Source organism: Cherax quadricarinatus, chromosome 18 (assembly GCF_038502225.1).
Source record: "Cherax quadricarinatus isolate ZL_2023a chromosome 18, ASM3850222v1, whole genome shotgun sequence".
NCBI lineage: Eukaryota > Metazoa > Arthropoda > Malacostraca > Decapoda > Parastacidae > Cherax > Cherax quadricarinatus.
In genome coordinates, this window is record NC_091309.1 from 32,841,240 (window position 1) to 32,859,989 (window position 18,750).

General features: G+C 38.8%; 1 protein-coding gene across 1 annotated transcript in view; it reads right to left on the reverse strand.

The window, feature by feature from the left end:
* The window catches only part of Mgat3 (beta-1,4-mannosyl-glycoprotein 4-beta-N-acetylglucosaminyltransferase), a 34,206-nt gene extending 19,313 nt beyond the window's left edge, over nucleotides 1-14,893 (reverse strand). Inside the window, exons 1-2 of the mRNA XM_053777828.2 lie at nucleotides 14,762-14,893; nucleotides 3,487-3,558 (exon numbers count right to left, since the gene is read on the reverse strand). Of these exons, the coding sequence (XP_053633803.1) occupies nucleotides 3,487-3,543 (57 nt within the window). The 5' untranslated portion in view covers nucleotides 3,544-3,558; nucleotides 14,762-14,893. The remainder of the gene's footprint in view (nucleotides 1-3,486; nucleotides 3,559-14,761) is intronic.
* Between the last annotated feature and the right edge of the window lie 3,857 nt (nucleotides 14,894-18,750).

Here is an 18,750-nt window from a genome sequence, read left to right on the forward strand (position 1 = left end):
TTCTAACTGCAAAATAAGTCACCATGGGCCCCAAGAAAGCTTCTAGTGCCAACCCTGTGGTAAAAAGGGTGAGAATTAGTATGGAAATTAAGAAACAGATAATTGCAAAGTACGAAAGTGGTGTGTCTCTCAGAGCTGGCCAGGTTGTATACCAAACCCCAATCAACCATCGCTACTATCATGGCCAACAAAACGGCAATCAAGGAAGCTGTTCTTGCAAAAGGTGAAAGTTTGTTTTCGAAACAGAGATTGCAAGTACTTGAAGATGTTGAGAGATTGTTATTGGTGTGGATAAATGAAAAACAGATAGCAGGAGATAGCATCTCTCAAGCGATCATATGTGAAAAGGCTAGGAAGTTGTATGACGATTTAATTAAAAAAAATGCCTGAAACTAGTGGTGATGTGAGTGAATATAAGGCCAGCAAAGGTTGGTTTGAGAGATTTAATAATCATAGTGGCATACGTAGTGTGACAAGGCATGGTGAGGCTGCCAGTTCGGACCAAAAAGCGGCTGAAAAATATGTGCAGGAATTCAAGGAGTACATAGAGGCTGAAGGATTGAAACCTGAACAAGTGTTTAATTGTGATGAAACAGGCCTGTTTTGGAAGAAAATGCCAAACACGACCTACATTACTCAGGAGGACAAGGCACTCCCAGGACATAAGCTTATGAAAGACGGGCTTATTCTTTTGTTGTGTGATAATGCTAGTGGTGATTGCAAAGTGAAGCCTTTATTGGTGTATCACTCTGAAACTCCCAGAGTGTTCAAGAAAAACAATGTCCTCAAGGCTAATTTGTATCTGATGTGGAGGGCAAACAGTAAGGCATGGGTCACTAGGGACTTCTATGACTGGTTTCACCATGTGTTTGCCCCCACTGTGAAAAATTACCTCCTGGAAAAGAAATTGAACCTTAGCCCTTAAACGGTCCAAATAGATCGATGTTCAAATCCATAATGCTCCAAAAGTACATCTATGTTTTTTTTTTACACATTTTCAAATGTAAAAAAAAAAAAAAATGATGATGTACATTTTTTTACATACTTTCAACTGTTGAAAAAACATAAATATACGTTTGGACCGTTTAAGGGTTAAGTGCCTCCTGGTATTAGACAATGCTCCTGGTCATCTTTCAGACTTGGCAGAGCTAATTTCTCAGGACATGAGCTTCATCAAGGTCAAATTTTTGCATCCTAATACCACTCCTCTCCTCCAGCCCATGGACCAGCAGGTCATTTCCAACTTCAAAAAACTTTACACAAAAGCTATGTTTCAAAAGTGCTTTGAAGTGACCTCAGACACTCGACTGACCCTAAGAGAGTTTTGGAAAGATCACTTTAGTATTCTCAGTTGTGTAAACCTTATAGGTAAGGCTTGGGAGGGAGTGACTAAGAGGACCTTGAACTCTGCTTGGAGGAAACTGTGGCCAGAATGTGTAGGAGAGAGGGATTTTGAAGGGTTTGGGGCTAACCCTTAGGAGCCTATGCCAGTTGTGGAATCTATTGTGGCATTGGGGAAGTCTTTGGGGTTGGAGGTTAGTGGGGAAGATGTGGAAGAGTTGGTGGAGGAGAACAATGAAGAACTAACCACTGATGGTCTGAGGAAACTGCTTCAGAGGAGGGGAGAGAGAAATTGAAGAAGTTGCCTTCTTCAAAGATTAAGGAAATGTGTGAAAAGTGGCTTGAAGTGCAAACCTTTACGGATGAAAATCACCCTGACACAGCTATTGCAAGCCGTTTTGGCAACCAGTACAATGACAATGTTGTGGCCCAATTTAGGAAAATCTTAACCCTTTCAGGGTCCGTGCCATAGATCTACAGCTTTACATTCAGGGTCCAAACCGTAGATCTACGCCAAAATTCTAGCGATGTCAAATTTAGCGCGAAAAGGCTGGTAGGCCTACATGTGAGAGAACAGGTCTGCGTGGTGTGTATACGCCATAAACAAAAATACAAAAATTCTAGGCGCCCGCATAGCATTGCAGGAACGCCAGCTCAGTTACCATTGTTCACCATGCCTCGTCGCAAGGTAGCTCTCACTCCAAGGAAAATTGGGACTCTCTTCTTCCCATCTGATAGTTCTGACTCTGATGGAAGTGGAAATGAAGACGAATTCTTTGGCTTTGATCAGTCAGTGACCGAAAGGAATGACCAGGATATAGATAATAGTGCAGAAAACCCTGACAATCCTCAACCTTCTACCTCTGGTGTGGGCACGCCTCAGTCACGTTCAGTTGTACCTCATCACAAGAGAAAACTATTATTTTCGCGTGGCCAGGCCTCTGACTTCAGTAATGATGATAGTGACGTGGATTGTGATTTTATTGCTCTTGACGATCATTCGAAGTGATAGTGAGGAAACATTCACCAGTGAAGCGTTGGCATATACGCCGCCACATGCGCTCTGGTAGTGTTCCCTATGCAGTGCCCAGGGGACAGAGTACATTCCGGAGTACATCCCGTGGCCCTACACCAGGAATAGACAGTGAAAGTGAGGATGATGTGGCTACACTTGGCATGGATAGACCACAGGCATCAGTAGGTGGTGGTAGTGGTGATGGTAGTGCCACAGCCATGCATGACACCAGCCCAGGCTGGGACCCATGCTGCTGACTCCTCAGCTCAAGGACAAAGCGGAGCGTCAGCCACCTTGATTAATTTCGTCTAACGTTGAACTCTTAGGAATGGATTAATGTCGTTAGGCGAGGGTCCACTGTAATTTTGAAGAAAATATCATAGATGGATTAATGAAAATGCCTTTATTAATGTAAAATAAGACACTTAATATGCCCAAGAGAGATTATTATTACATAATATTACTATGGCGTCATGAGTAGAGAGACTTGGTGATTTTAATGTGTACCTACATGCCAGCACAGTAAGTATATTTAGGTACAAGTACACATAAGCATAATTATCAGAGTACATATAAAATATGCAATAACTTTAAAACACTTGAAATTTTGGAAAGTTTCCAGACATAATAGATGTGCTCACGAAGAATGTAAACAAACCGGGTGGGGCACGCCGTATTTGAAAGACCACCTGCCGTATAGCAAATTTTGGTCATAAATTGAAATTGCCATATTAGTGGAATGCCATAAGGCGAAACGCGGTAAAGCGGGGCCCTACTGTACTATGTGTTAACATAGGCATCTATACATGTATATACGTGTTAATATGTGCCTCTATACACGTTAACACGTGCATTATATACTACATGTTAACATGTGCAATGTCTTATGACTTAGTGTAGTTGAGTTTTATACAGAAGTCTTCTTTTATTAAAGATTTACTGACACCAGTAAATGATGCACCCAATTAATGACGAACAATTAATATATGTAACACTTTGTAAACTAATGTTTAGCTTCATGTTTGAGAAATGTGTTCAATTTATTAGCCATACATGTTTATTTACTGAGTGCACTATTGGTTAGCTATTCCACTATTTCTTTCAGCATCACAATAATTTAGATGACTCACCTGGGAGACTATGACTGCCACAGCAATGCATCGACACCTGATTCTGAGTCGCACCATCCTGCTGTAAGTTTGCTGAAAAGTAATCAGGGTGTTACAATTTGTAAACAAACTCTCAATGATTTAAAAAAAAAAATTCTCTTCCATACTTGAGAAGCATTACACTTTGTTACTGATCAATGTGGTACCTCTACCAGTATCTCCTTACTGATAAAAAGATAAAGATAAAAATAAAGATTTTATTTCTTTGCATTCTGGTGTAGCTATCAAGGAGAAGTTTAAGCGGAGGGTTTAGATTGGAGTTTAGTGTTCTGGACATAAAGTAGGCACAATAATATGAGTGTATGTCTTGTATATTTAGTACGTTCAAGCTTTTGAAGAGTGGTGGGGTGTGCTGTCTGGCACAGGAGTTGGTGATCATCCCCACAGCAGCTTTTTATTGGGTTATTAAAGGTTTAAGGTGGTTGGCTGTGCTTGATACCTGGACACAAATACCAAAGGTGTGATAGGGATATATCAGAGAGTGGTATAGGGTAAGGAGTGTTGTTTAGGGTACACAGTACAGTATCTTGGAAAGGATGCCTACTGATTTGGAGATTTTCTTGGATATATGTGGGAATGAAATTTAAGGTTACAGTCAAGGTGAAGACCTAAAAATTTACCCTCAGTTTGTCTTGTAACAGGGGAACTATTTATTAATATATTAAGTTGGATATTTAAGGCTCTGTCTCCAAACAGCATGAAGTAGGTTTTGTCTATACAGTGGAACCCCGGATTTCGGCTGTAATCCATTCCAGAAGGTCGGCCAATATCCAAAAAGGCTGAAAACCGAAGAAATATTTACCCTAAGAATTAATGTAAATTTTCTTCTTATTCTTTTTAGTAATCTTTACAGGAAAAGGGGTTACTAGCCCATTGTTCCCGGCATTTTAGTTGACTTTTACAACACGCATGGCTTATGGAGGAAAGATTCTTATTTCACTTCCCCATGGATATAAAAGGAAAAGTAATAAGACCAAGAACTATTAAGATAAAATCAAAGAAAACTCAGATGAGTGTGTATAAATAAACGTGTACATGTATGTGTAGTGTGACCTAAGTGTAAGTAGAAGTAGCAAGACATACCTGTAATCTTGCATATTTATGAGACAGACAAAAGACACCAGCAATCCTACCATCATCTAAAACAATTAGTGTGTGAGCAGGGTAATATTTAGTGAAGGGATTCAGGGAAACCGGTTATTTTCATATAGTCGGACTTGAGTCCTGGAAATGGGAAGCACAATGCCTGCACTTTAAAGGAGGGGTTTGGGATATTGGCAGTTTGGAGGGATATATTGTGTATCTTTATACGTATATGCTTCTAAACTGTTGTATTCTGAGCACCTCTGCAAAAACAGTGATAATGTGTGAGTGTGGTGAAAGTGTTGAATGATGATGAAAGTATTTTCTTTTTGGGGATTTTCTTTCTTTTTTGGGTCACCCTGCCTCGGTGGGAGACGGCCGACTTGTTGAAAAAAAAAAAAAATTAATGTAAATACAATTAACCCTTTCAGGGTCCGTCCCGTAGATCTACGGCTTTACGTTCAGGGTCCAAACCGTAGATCTACGCCATGAGCTCAGCTCACTCTGATAAACTGTGAGTGGTACATTTGGGCCTAGATATGAGAGAATACATCTATGTGGTATGTGTGCACCACATAAAACAGATCCTGCAGCACACTGTGTATAATGAGAGAAAAAAAATGAAATCATGATTTTTCGATTAAAACAGCAACTTTGCAGTGTTTTTTCGTATGTTTTTTATAGTTGTATTTGCGATTTCTTGGTCTCATTTGATAGAATGGAAGACATATTACAGAAATATAGATGATTTTGATTGGTTTTAGCACTGGAAATGGCTTGAAACTGAGCTCAAAGTAGAAGAAATGTTAAATTTTTGCCGATATTCAAGAGTAAACAAACGACCTCACACGTCTAATACACGTCAGCTGGTGGGTCTAATATACATTCACAAATATGGTGATGATATTTATACAATTATTACAGTATTGCATAACAGTAAATCTTCTATTTTTTGGTGTGAATAAAAATTCATTATGTGAATAAAAAATCAAAATGGAATTTATTTGTAAAGCCTCAAAACATAACTAATGAACAGAGGAAGTGTTAGTTTAGTGCCAGGAATGCCTACATTGTTCATTCTGGACCCTATTTTGAAACTGGAATATTTTGAACTTTGTGTTAAATTGGCCAAATTAACAATTTCCGATCACTTTATTTTGTAGTTGAAACAGTTGACTTGGCGATTTCTTGTGCTCAATCGATAGAATAGAAGTAATACTAGTGAAATAGCTAAGAATTTGGTTGATTGGAATAATGTAATTGGCCTAAAATGGGAGTCAAAGTCGGCAAAATCGCCGATTCGTAAATATCGCTGACACATCAAAATTCGCGAGAGCATAATTTCGTCAATTTTCCACCAAATTTCGTACTTTTTGTTTTATTACCTTCACAAAAAGATTCTCTACGATTTCATAAGAAAAAATAACAAATTTTTTTTTTGAAAATTTTTGGACACTGGTGCGTGACTCCAGATTTGGGCCTTGGACCCTGAAAGGGTTAATCTGTTCCAGATGTTGAGAGGGTTTGTGGAGATATGATGGTCGGAGATAAACACACTGGCTGGGTGGTAACACATATTAGCAGAGTGTGAGAGGGGAACCCAGCCTAGCCTGTCCTGTTGCCTGTAGGACTATCCGTGAACTGAGAGAGAGGCAGAGCGTCCGACGCTCACATGCGGCATCACGTGATGTCACACATGCTAACCGCTAAGTCTAGCAAAGGGGTCATCTATGTAAAACATATGGATGGTACTATGATACTCAGATAACATATACAGGGGATCAGCAACTATGCTGACACAGACACCCAAAAATATTAACAAAAAATACATTTTTTAAAGATTAACTATAGTTTTACATAAACAAAACAATGAGAACTAAATAAAATGAATAATGAAATGGATAAATGAACATTTAACATCACATTTGCCTTTATTGAAGATTCTTGTTGGCGTATGGTAGACAGGGAGGAGGAGAGAGAGAGGTCTGATTGTTTGGAAGGGTTATCCCCCTCCATAAGGACTTCAGGTATCAAGTCCCTATCCGGGGGTTTCTTCCCTTCTTTGTCTTTTACTGGCACTAGGACCAGCTTGAGTCATTGCACCCGTCACAAAAAAAAAAAAAAACTGTCCAGAGAGGTCTGTTTCTGGCATCTCTAAAATTTGCCTGAAGTGGGACAAGGTTTTGTCACTGAATTCTATCGTGTTTCTCACTTTCTTTACCAAAGGGCTGGCACAGAAACTTTCTTTGGTGGGCCCATGGTGGCTTATTTCGTAGTTGCACTCAATAAACAACCACAAAAAACAATGGATTATAATGAAATGTTTGGATGAATGTGCGGAGTGTTGCTCACTCACTGAGACACAGCCAGACTGACTCACGCACACGGCGTGGCGGGCGGACACATCCAATATGGCTAATTTCCGAGTTGCCAGCTGAAATCCAGAATAGAATTTCGGCCAAAAAAGTGGATGAAATCCAATTTAGCCGATGTCTTGGGGTCCACTGTATTTAGGTATGCATACTGGTCAGAGAGCCCATCAAAAGACCGAGTCCTCGGCAAACAAGTACGTTGCTAGTGTACTGTGTAATGAAATAAACAGAATAGAGGCAATCAGCTCTAATACACATTATTTAGGCATGCATACTGGTCAGAGACCCCGTTGTAAGTCCAAGTCGTCGGTAAATGAGTACGTGGAGGAGAGGCTGTAATAATAATAACAATCTTTATTTTTACAAGTACAACATATTCAGGCTTAGCTGACATCAATGACATAATACTACTATATAGAAAGCCCCTTGTTATACCTGGAGAGGGTTTCAGGGGTCAATGCCCTCACATCTCAGTCTGAGACCAGGCCTTGTGGAGCATCAGGCTCTGATCAACCAAGCTGTTACTGCTAGCCACGTGCAAACTGATGTATGAACCACAGCCTAGCTGGTCAGGTACTGACTTTAGGTGCCTGTCCAGTGCCTTCTTGAAGACCACCAGAGGTCTATTGGTAATCCCCCTTAGGTATGCTGGGAGGCAGTTAAACAGTCTTGGGACCTGGACACTTATCGTGTTGTCTCTCAGTACACTCGTGGTGCCCCTGCTTTTCACTGGGGAAATGTTGCATCTCCTGCCGAGTCTTTTGCTTTCATAGGGAGTGATTTTTGTGTGCAAATTTGGTACTAATCCCACTAATCCAAATGTATATTATCTCTTGCCTGCAGAGAATTTCAGGATGTGACTTACACCAGTCGACCAACACTCAGGTACTTATTTTACTGATAGGTGAACAAGAACAGCAGGTATCTTAAGGAAACACATCCTAATGTTTCCAACCATACCAGGGATTGAGCCACCAACCTCAATGTGTGAGCTGAGTGTGCTAGCAATCGAGCTACAGGACACCTCTCACTTATACATCTGTCTAACCTATTGTTAAAGCTACCCAAGGTAATAGCTTCCATGATGCCACTTCGAAACTTGTTCCACTCAATAACAAACAAACAAATAAACAAATTTTATTTTCAAAATGCACACAATTATTACAAAATGAGGTGATATTTATTTTGTACATTTTAAGAAGTCACTTGTTATGCAGAAAATATCAGGCAAGATAAACTACAGTGGTCCCTCGTTTTTTGTAATTAATCCGTTCCTGGAGCCGTTACTATAAACGAAATTTATGATTTATGAATCAATTTTCCCCATAAGAAATAATGTAAATACAATTAATCCGTTCCTGACACCCAGAAGTATTAAAACAAAAAAATTTTTAACATGAAATATACATGTAGTACATAAACAATACAATGGGAAATGAATGAAATATTAACAGCATAACACTTACCTTTATTGGAGATTCTTCTTAGTGTATGGGAGACTGGAGGAGGAGAGAGAGTGGATTGTTTATAGTTTGGAAGGGGAATCCCCTTCCATCAACACCTCAGGTACCATTTGCTTTTTTGGGGTTGCTTCTCTTCTCTGTTTCTTAATGCCACTAGGACCACCTTGAGAGTCACTGGAGTCCTGTCTCACAAAATAACTGTGGAGAGAGCTGTTTCTGGCGTCTCTTTAACACTTCCCTAAAATGGCCCAAGACTTTGTCACTGTACATGTTGCCAACATGGCTTGCAACAACCTTGTTAGGGTGATGTTTCTCCATAAAGCTTTCCATCTTACCCCACATAGTAAAAATCTCTTTAATTTCTGAAGAAGGCACCTTCTTCCATCTCTCTTCCTCCTCCTCTGCAGCAAGATTCTGAGTTGCGATGTGTTGCTCTTCCTGCTGAAGCTCTTGCAGCTCCTCAGTGGTGAGCTCTTCATTGTGGTCTTCCACCAATTCTTCCACATCCTCCAAACTCACATCCAACCCCATGGAACTCCCCAGTGCCACAATTGATTTTACAACAGACATAGGCTCATTAGGGTCAGTCCCAAATCCTTCAAAATCCCTCTTGTCGACACAATCTGGCCACAATTTTCTCCAGGCAGAGTTCAAAGTCCTGGTAGTCACTCCCTCCCAAGCCATACCTATAAGGGTTATGCAGTGGAGGATGCTGAAGTGTTCTCTCCAAAATTCCCTTAGGGTCAAGTGAGTGTCTGTGGTCACAGTCAAGCACCTGTGAAACATTGCTTTTGTGTAGAGTTTTTTAAAGTTTGCAATAACCTGCTGGTCCATGGGTTGGAGGAGAGGAGTGGTATTCGGGGCCAAGAACTTTACTGTGATGAACCCAAACTCCTCGAAAATTAGGTCATCCAAGTTTGGAGGATGAGCAGGTGCATTGTCCATTACTAGCATGCACTTGAGATCCAATTTCTTTTCCAGGAGATACTCCTTCACACTAGGGCCAAACACTTTATTGAAGCACTCGACGAAAATTTCCCTCGTGACCCATGCCTTACTATTAGATTCCCAAAACACACACAATTTACTCTTCATAACATTGTTTTTCCTGAACACTCTGGGATTTTCAGAATGGTACACTAGTAATGGCTTCACTTTGAAATCCCCACTAGCATTAGCACAGAACATTAGCGTCAGCCTGTCTTTCATAGGCTTGTGTCCTGGCATTGCCTTTTCCTCTTGTGTAATGAAGGTCCTCTTTGGCATTTTCTTCCAAAAAAGGCCTGTTTCGTCACAATTGAACACTTGTTCAGGTTTCAGTCCTTCAGCCTCTATGTACTCCTGGAATTCATGCACATATTTTTCAGCCGCCTTGTGGTCCGAACTGGCAGCCTCACCATGCCTTACCACACTATGTATGCCAGTACGGTTCTTAAATCTCTCAAACCAGCCTTTGCTGGCCTTAAATTCACTCACTTCACCACTATTTGCAGGCAATTTCTTTACCAAATCTTCAAGCAACTGCCTAGCCTTTTCACAAATAATCGAAGTCATAAGAGTATCTCCTGCTAATTGTTTCTCATTTATCCACACCAATAATAACTTCTCAACCTCTTCCAGTACTGGTGATCTCATTTTTGTCAGCATAGTTACTCCCTTTGCAACAACAGCATCCTTTATTTCCTTTTTCTTGGCCACTATGGAATATAAGGTTGTGTAGGGTTTCTTATACATCCTGGACAGTTCGGCCACACTTGTGCCACTTTCATATTGTTCGATGATGGTTTTCTTAAATTCAATCGTATTTCTCACCTTCTTTACCACAGGCTTGGCACTAGGAGCTTTCTTTGGAGCCATGGTAGCTTATTTAGCACTTGCAAGCACTAAAATAAATGGAATATTATGAAATATTTCGCTGGAGCACGTGAGGGGACCTTCGCTCACTGGTAAACAATGCCAGACTGGCTGCTGCCCCGGCTCACGCCGTGGGTACGCGTCCCGGACGAACTACGACTCGCGAGTCAACCTATGAAAAGCGAGTCCATGTTTATACGAAAATACCCCTATGATTGGCGAATTTTACGATTGCCAGGAACTACGAAAAGCGGGGGACCACTGTAGATGTAATATAGTACAGTACTACTTGATGTTGTACAGTATAGTTACATATTTAAAGTTAGATCAATGTAAGTAATGAAACTATAAAGAATATAAACAGCAATGTTAGTCAGAAGACACAGGAACACAAAAATTTTTGGACAATTTTAGTTATAACAGTTACTGAAGGATAGAAAAACTGTGAAGACAGTAAGAGCATTTGTATGAATGTTGACTAAAATCTTGGCAAGTTGCCATATTTTCCAGCATATAAGGCACATGACAGAAGTATTAAAACGGTAAATCAGTAATCATATTCAAGGGCTAATGACCCTCTTGCTTTACACTAAAGCATAACCCAAACCTACCCATGACTGTGACCTTGAGCAGGGTGATTTTCCAAGACATTTTGTGAGAAAAAAGGCATGCCTTATGTGCCAGAAAATAGGGTATATTAAATATATTTGAGATTCACATTTGATCTACATAAATTTACAGGAGATTCAGAAAGTACGTTTCAACATTCTTGAAGCAATTGGCAAATATGGAACTCTTTGAATCTTCAAGTAAAAAGTTTCACATTTTTGAGCCCTTTATGTGTATGGAGTTTCTACTCAGCCTGAATAATAAAATGGGATATCAAAACAGATATTTGTTTCTTTTATTGTGTCTTTGCAATCCGTTGCAGCTCTCCAAGATGTATATTTAGCAGAGGGTTAATATTTAAGATGTTTAACAATGGGTTATTTTTTTTGACCACCTTCTATATATAGTAAGCACATCAGTATGTGTGGATGCTATAGTAAGCACACCAGTATGTGTGGATGCTATAGTAAGCACACCAGTATGTGTGGATGCTATAGTAAGCACACCAGTATGTGTGGATGCTATAGTAAGCACACCAGTATGTGTGGATGCTATAGTAAGCACACCAGTATGTGTGGATGCTATAGTAAGCACACCAGTATGTGTGGATGCTATAGTAAGCACACCAGTATGTGTGGATGCTATAGTAAGCACACCAGTATGTGTGGATGCTATAGTAAGCACACCAGTATGTGTGGATGCTATAGTAAGCACACCAGTATGTGTGGATGCTATAGTAAGCACACCAGTATGTGTGGATGCTATAGTAAGCACACCAGTATGTGTGGATGCTATAGTAAGCACACCAGTATGTGTGGATGCTATAGTAAGCACACCAGTATGTGTGGATGCTATAGTAAGCACACCAGTATGTGTGGATGCTATAGTAAGCACACCAGTATGTGTGGATGCTATAGTAAGCACACCAGTATGTGTGGATGCTATAGTAACACACCAGTATGTGTGGATGCTATAGTAACACACCAGTATGTGTGGATGCTATAGTAACACACCAGTATGTGTGGATGCTATAGTAACACACCAGTATGTGTGGATGCTATAGTAAGCACACCAGTATGTGTGGATGGTATAGTAAGCACACCAGTATGTGTGGATGCTATAGTAAGCACACCAGTATGTGTGGATGCTATAGTAAGCACACCAGTATGTGTGGATTGTATAGTAAGCACACCAGTATGTGTGGATGCTATAGTAAGCACACCAGTATGTGTGGATGCTATAGTAAGCACACCAGTATGTGTGGATGCTATAGTAAGCACATCAGTATGTGTGGATGCTATAGTAAGCACATCAGTATGTGTGGATGCTACAGTAAGCACACCAGTATGTGTGGATGCTATAGTAAGCACATCAGTATGTGTGGATGCTATAGTAAGCACATCAGTATGTGTGGATGCTATAGTAAGCACACCAGTATGTGTGGATGCTATAGTAAGCACACCAGTATGTGTGGATGCTATAGTAAGCACACCAGTATGTGTGGATGCTATAGTAAGCACACCAGTATGTGTGGATGCTATAGTAAGCACACCAGTATGTGTGGATGCTATAGTAAGCACATCAGTATGTGTGGATGCTATAGTAAGCATATCAGTATGTGTGGATGCTACAGTAAGCACACCAGTATGTGTGGATGCTACAGTAAGCACATCAGTATGTGTGGATGCTATAGTAAGCACACCAGTATGTGTGGATGCTATAGTAAGCACACCAGTATGTGTGGATGCTATAGTAAGCACATCAGTATGTGTGGATGCTATAGTAAGCACATCAGTATGTGTGGATGCTATAGTAAGCACACCAGTATGTGTGGATGCTATAGTAAGCACACCAATATGTGTGGATGCTATAGTAAGCACATCAGTATGTGTGGATGCTACAGTAAGCACACCAGTATGTGTGGATGCTACAGTAAGCACATCAGTATGTGTGGATGCTATAGTAAGCACATCAGTATGTGTGGATGCTATAGTAAGCACACCAGTATGTGTGGATGCTATAGTAAGCACACCAGTATGTGTGGATGCTATAGTAAGCACACCAGTATGTATGTGTGGATGCTTTGTAGGTACAGTAAATTTAAATTTCTGAATACTGTTGGAATATGTTGTCTGGTATCTGAGTGAAAATTCTAACAGCATATTTTTGTTGAGTTACAATGGGCTTTTGGTAATTTGCTGCTGTAGCTCCCCATGTATGGTACTGACAGTACTGTAAGTGAGATAATGATAGAACACAGAATAGAAATAGTGATTTTGTTTGAGATACTTAGTAATGTATTTTTCAAAGAATGGCTACTGTTTTAGAAATTTTCCAAGATATATGCTGGCTGTGAGTGTTAAATATTTTTTGCTGTTATGGTGTATATCTAAGAATTTTCCTTCATCTTGTCTTCTGATTTGTATATTATTTACCTTCATGTTCAATTCAATATTTTTAGCTTTATTCCCAAACACTACAGACAGGGTCTTAATAATATTAATTGTGTTTGTTGGCTGTTATCAAAGTATTATAAATATCTTCATAGCTCATCATTATTACTGTGATTGAGGAAAACTAGATCTCTATTTGAATTGATAAAAATGGTTATGTACATGTATTTGCAAGCAGAACTCTAATGCCAAACTGATACAGTACAAAACTTAGCCATGTGGAATGTTATGCGTTAATGGCCCCCATTTTGATTTTGCACCATTTACATAAACTCTCTGCTGCTTATTAGTCATCCATGCCTCAATCCACGAGAGAATTTTTTCAACAATATTGTGTCCTGCTGTTAATCAAAATCCTCAGTGAAATCCAGACATAAGGGGAGACAGTATTTACTACTACCACTGGAAGAATATGACAAACTAATTAATGAAAATAGGGTACCGTTGTCGTAGCTCTACTTCTGCACATCTATATAGGAAATGATATACAGGTTAGGTTAAGATATGAGCACATTTATTTAAAAAATCTATGAATTGTTTTAAAATAGTAGTCCTGTATAAATTTGTATAATGGTTCTGTTATAGGCATACATATATTAAATTATGAAGAATTAACATAGGAAAACACATTTAACTTGAGGACCCCAATGGAAATAAGCCACTGTCTGACTTTTTTGGGTTATCCTAAGTTCTCTACACATATGCTGCTATGTATGATAATTCTATGTAACTGTATTTGTGTATACCTGAATAAACTGTATTTATGTATACCTGAATAAACTGTATTTATGTATACCTGAATAAACTTACTTATGTGACCTAGTTCCAGTGGGTCTACACTAAGTGATGTTGTTATACAAAGCATTGTTGGTACAATTATATGTCCCAAGTTTTATTGTTTGCATTGTTTAATGCGGTTTACTGTAGCATCATCTAGTTCAATGTTGAACCTTCAGTTCATTGTTTCTTGCTGAGGTGAAGTAGAGGGAAGATAAACATAAATGGTACAGGCAGTTATAAAGGTGAAAAATAAATATTTGACCAACGATAACATTAAATGCCTGCTGTTACCTCCCAGGTCAGCTCAACACTATTGTAAATATTTGCCATTTCTTATCCGTTTTTATCAGGAAGGAAAGCACTAAACTCACAAGGGTCATATAGCGCCTGGAGAATAGGAAGCATTCAGGTCCAATCCAAGGAAGGGAAGAATAAGTGCCATTCCCTGGATCAAGAGCCCCTCACCAGCATCAAGGCATGAGGAGATATATATTTACCAAAGTAATCAGTAACTAATAAATTAAATATAGGACATTTTAGTGAATAACAATCTGATCAAGTAACTTTAGTCTGGGCTAAGAAAAGACTAATTTAATACTTTCTAATATGTTACTTTTCTTACCTTACAATTTTTCGATTAAATGCAGCATTTCACGGATAAATTAAAATGTAAAATAAAGACTATAAGAAGGGAAAGGTGTGTATGTCCGGTGTCATGTTGACTGACACAGTTTGTCCACTTTACTTACCATAAAACATCTCTCACTGTACAATATATTAATAAAAAACTCACTTAACTTTCACGAGATAATAGACACTCCATTAAATGAACATTAGCTAATAATCAAATAAATTAGGATTTACCTATATAAATTACTAGTTAGTGAGGTTATTTATGTTAATAGCTAGTTTAAGTCTATTTAGGTACAAAATTATATTTTTGCATGATTACAATTGTCTTACATATTAATATATGTGTAAATTACGTATGGCAAAAAAAAAATAAAAAAAAAAACTTATTATCATTTAACATACGTTTAATGTTAAATTTGCGTTAACTGCAGTGCGTGAATAAGATTATTTATTAATTATATAACACCTTATAATGTTGTTATATAATGTAATGAAAAATAAACTTTACTTGACAAAAAAAAATCAGAAAAATAAACTTCATTTAATATATAATATACAAAAAAAGGGACACAAAACCGTTACTGTAACAATACACAACATACAAAATAATTCAATAACAAATAATGGATAAAACCACCTTAATATTTCTGGTGTAAGTCTAAATAACTAAATATATATGTACTAAACAAATGAACAGAAACTTAATATTAAATAAGTGAACAATATCACAACCAAAATAAAGAAAACTGAAAACTGTGTTGGATCCATTATGAGACGTAAACAAACCCAGTGACTGAGATGATGTGTACTCCGTCACCTTGGATCAAGAACACCATCACATGGACGGAGCAGTCAGCCTCCACCACAACTTGTATTGGAAATTACACGCTTGAAATTTATAAATTACCTTCAAACTGGAATAAAAACTACAATTAGGCAATGTCAATTACTTTTTTTTTTGGACGGGGGGGGGGTTATCCTAGGTAATTTACGTTATGTATAATAATTGTAATCATCTACATTTTTATAACTGCATTTAAGTGCACCTGTACCTTAATAAACTTATTTAATTGAAGACGACGACGCTTGGCTTGGAGACAATTTTCAAGTCCATAAACTTTATTGAACTTGACCTTCAAGCTTAATTAATAATGTCCTTAATAAACTTTCTATAGAACTTAAGTAAGCAAGTTTATTCAGGTACAAATTTATTCAGGCCTGGTGGCTAAAGCTCCCGCTTCACACACGGAGGGCCCGGGTTCGATTCCCGGCGGATGGAAACATTTCGACACGTTTCCTTACACCTCTTGTCCTGTTCACCTAGCAGCAAATAGGTACCTGGGTGTTAGTCGACTGGTGTGGGTCGCATCCTGGGGGACAAGATTAAGGACCCCAATGGAAATAAGTTAGACAGTCCTCGATGACGCACTGACTTTCTTGGATTATCCTGGGTGGCTAACCCTCCGGGGTTAAAAATCCGAACGAAATCTTATCTTATGTGTAGATTACCTAGGGTAACCAATAAAAGTCTTTATTACAATATATCATTATATGCAGAGTTTCCAATGGTAAGAATAAACCTTTATTAAAAGCAATGATTCGTTTTTTCAAATCAATGACTTTTAAAAACGCTTCATGTAACTTTGTATTATATACAATTCAGATGTAGTATAATTCTCAGGACTCGTCCACTCCAAGATAATTTTATTTTATTTATTTATTTATTTTATGTCTTTGCAGACAGTACATTGAGATTTTGAATTTACAATGGTAAGTATCATTGTCACATGATAGCACTAATTAAGGTTCATACAACACTTGGTAATGAAAGGCAATCAAATCTGCTCGGAGGAAGGGAAGATTAATTCAGATTCGTCAGGTCAAGAATCTTTTACCAGCACAGCCCCTCAAGGGAGGTTCCTTGACGCTGGTGAGGGGCTCTTGATCTAGGGAATTGGATCTGTGATTCGGTTCCCTGAATTGAGCCTGAATACCTTCCATGCGCTGTTTAATCCTACGGGTTTAGCGCTCCCCCATGATTATAATAATAGTTTACCAGCATAAAGGTCAAGAAAATTTAAAGATGGCTGCCTCATATGTATAAGCATCTCGCCCAGTATTTGGGATGTATGACCCTTGTGGGTTTAGCGCTTAGCTATAATAATAATTGCACAGTATTTCTTATATTTTCTAAGGATTGGGGATTTTAATTTTTTGCATAGTGTACAATGTGTACGCACTGGACAGGCACCTAAAGTCGGTACCTGTGGTTCGTGCGTTAGACTGCGTGCAGCCAGCAATAACAGCCTGGTTGATCAGGCCCTGATCCACCATGAGGCCTGGTCACAGACCGGGCCGCGGGGGTGTTGACCCCCGGAACTCTCTCCAGGTAAACTCCAGGTAATTACAATTTTGATTTGCTAAGTTCCAAAACCTAATTTCCCCATTGGATTGTATGTAAATACTATTATTCCGTTCCAGACCCCAACGAACTGTATGTAAATGCTGTTTTTTTAAGGTTTTTAAGCACAAAAATAGTTAATTATACCATACAGTGCACAGTGTAATATTAAACTAAAGTTAAAAACCTTGAATAACACTGAGAAAACCTTGAACAGAGAAAACTAACATTGCACAAGTCCGTTCTAAACCCCTACGAACCGTTTCCTGTGAACAGTTTTTTTTTTTTTTTTTTTTTTGAGTTTTAAGGGACTTCTGAAGGCTGAGAAGTGAACTCCATTATTTATTGTCCAATTTCTTTCATTTTTGGTGTATGTTAAGAAGCATCTATCCATCATACACTGCCCAAGTTTCAATAAGATAGTCCAACAAACTGAGGAAAAAAAACATTACCAAAAATCATATATGGCAAGCCGTAGCCGGGCACTGGCACTGCGAGAAGCTGTTTGTGCACTACCTGCTGATAAAACATTGCTAATCTGAATTTATCACTTTTGTAATTACTGTAATTTATGAATGACTTCCGAGATAATCCACGAAAACGAGCGGGCATCGAAAAAAAATTGAGAAAATAAGTCTGACTTTTTTTTTTTTTGGGTTATCCTAGGTTCTCTACACATGCTGCTATGTATGATAATCTACGTAACTGCATTTGTGTAATTATACAAAACAATGCACAGTTTAATAAAAAAAACCTTAAATAACAGAGAAAAAACATATTGTAAGCAACCAAAAAAAAAAAATGAATTTTAAACACAAAATACAACACATGGAGTTCACAGCAATGAATGCACGTCTGACTGAGACCGACTACAAGGCGACAGGTCTTTGTTAGGTGTACACAAACAAGAGGTGGGGAAAATTGGCAGGTGCCAAAAAAGGGCGCGGAATGTGAAAATTGGTGCGGCTGTGTTTGTTCGGCACCCAATTATATGTTCGTGACCAGATGCAAAAGTGCAGAGAAGTGCAGATGAGGTTATGAGAGTTGTCAAGGCTCGTAAGGACATATTTTCATACATGGGCTAGACCCAGCAGCTAGGCATTGTAAAGCACTCATAAACGCGAGGAAAAGCAGAAGAAGCATCTCTGCTAAGTGCTGGGTGTACGCTTAGATCTTGATTTTGGAGATCTTGGTGATGAGAGTGCAGCAGGCAGATAGGAGGAGGATCAGATGGAAGTGGAGCAAGGCAGAAGCTTCATGGTGACTGGTCGATGGGTTCAAAGGTATCAGCTTCATGGTGATTGGTCGAGGAGAGTTTATTTCTGGTTGGTGGTAGAACCTAGATTTTGAGATGTGAAGAATGTGTATCTTGTTCTTCCCGATTTGTAGTTCTATGTTGACAGCGGCCAGCAATTCGGTGATGGTACATTTGTTGGCGGGGATGCGTGTGAATTTGACGGTTCCATCACAAAGTCTTATATGTAGTTCATCAGCGTTTATGAAGTCTTTGTGTAGCAGGGAGGAATAGAATGCTATGTCAGTCCCTCGTAGGTATGGAGGAGGTTAAACTGCATTGT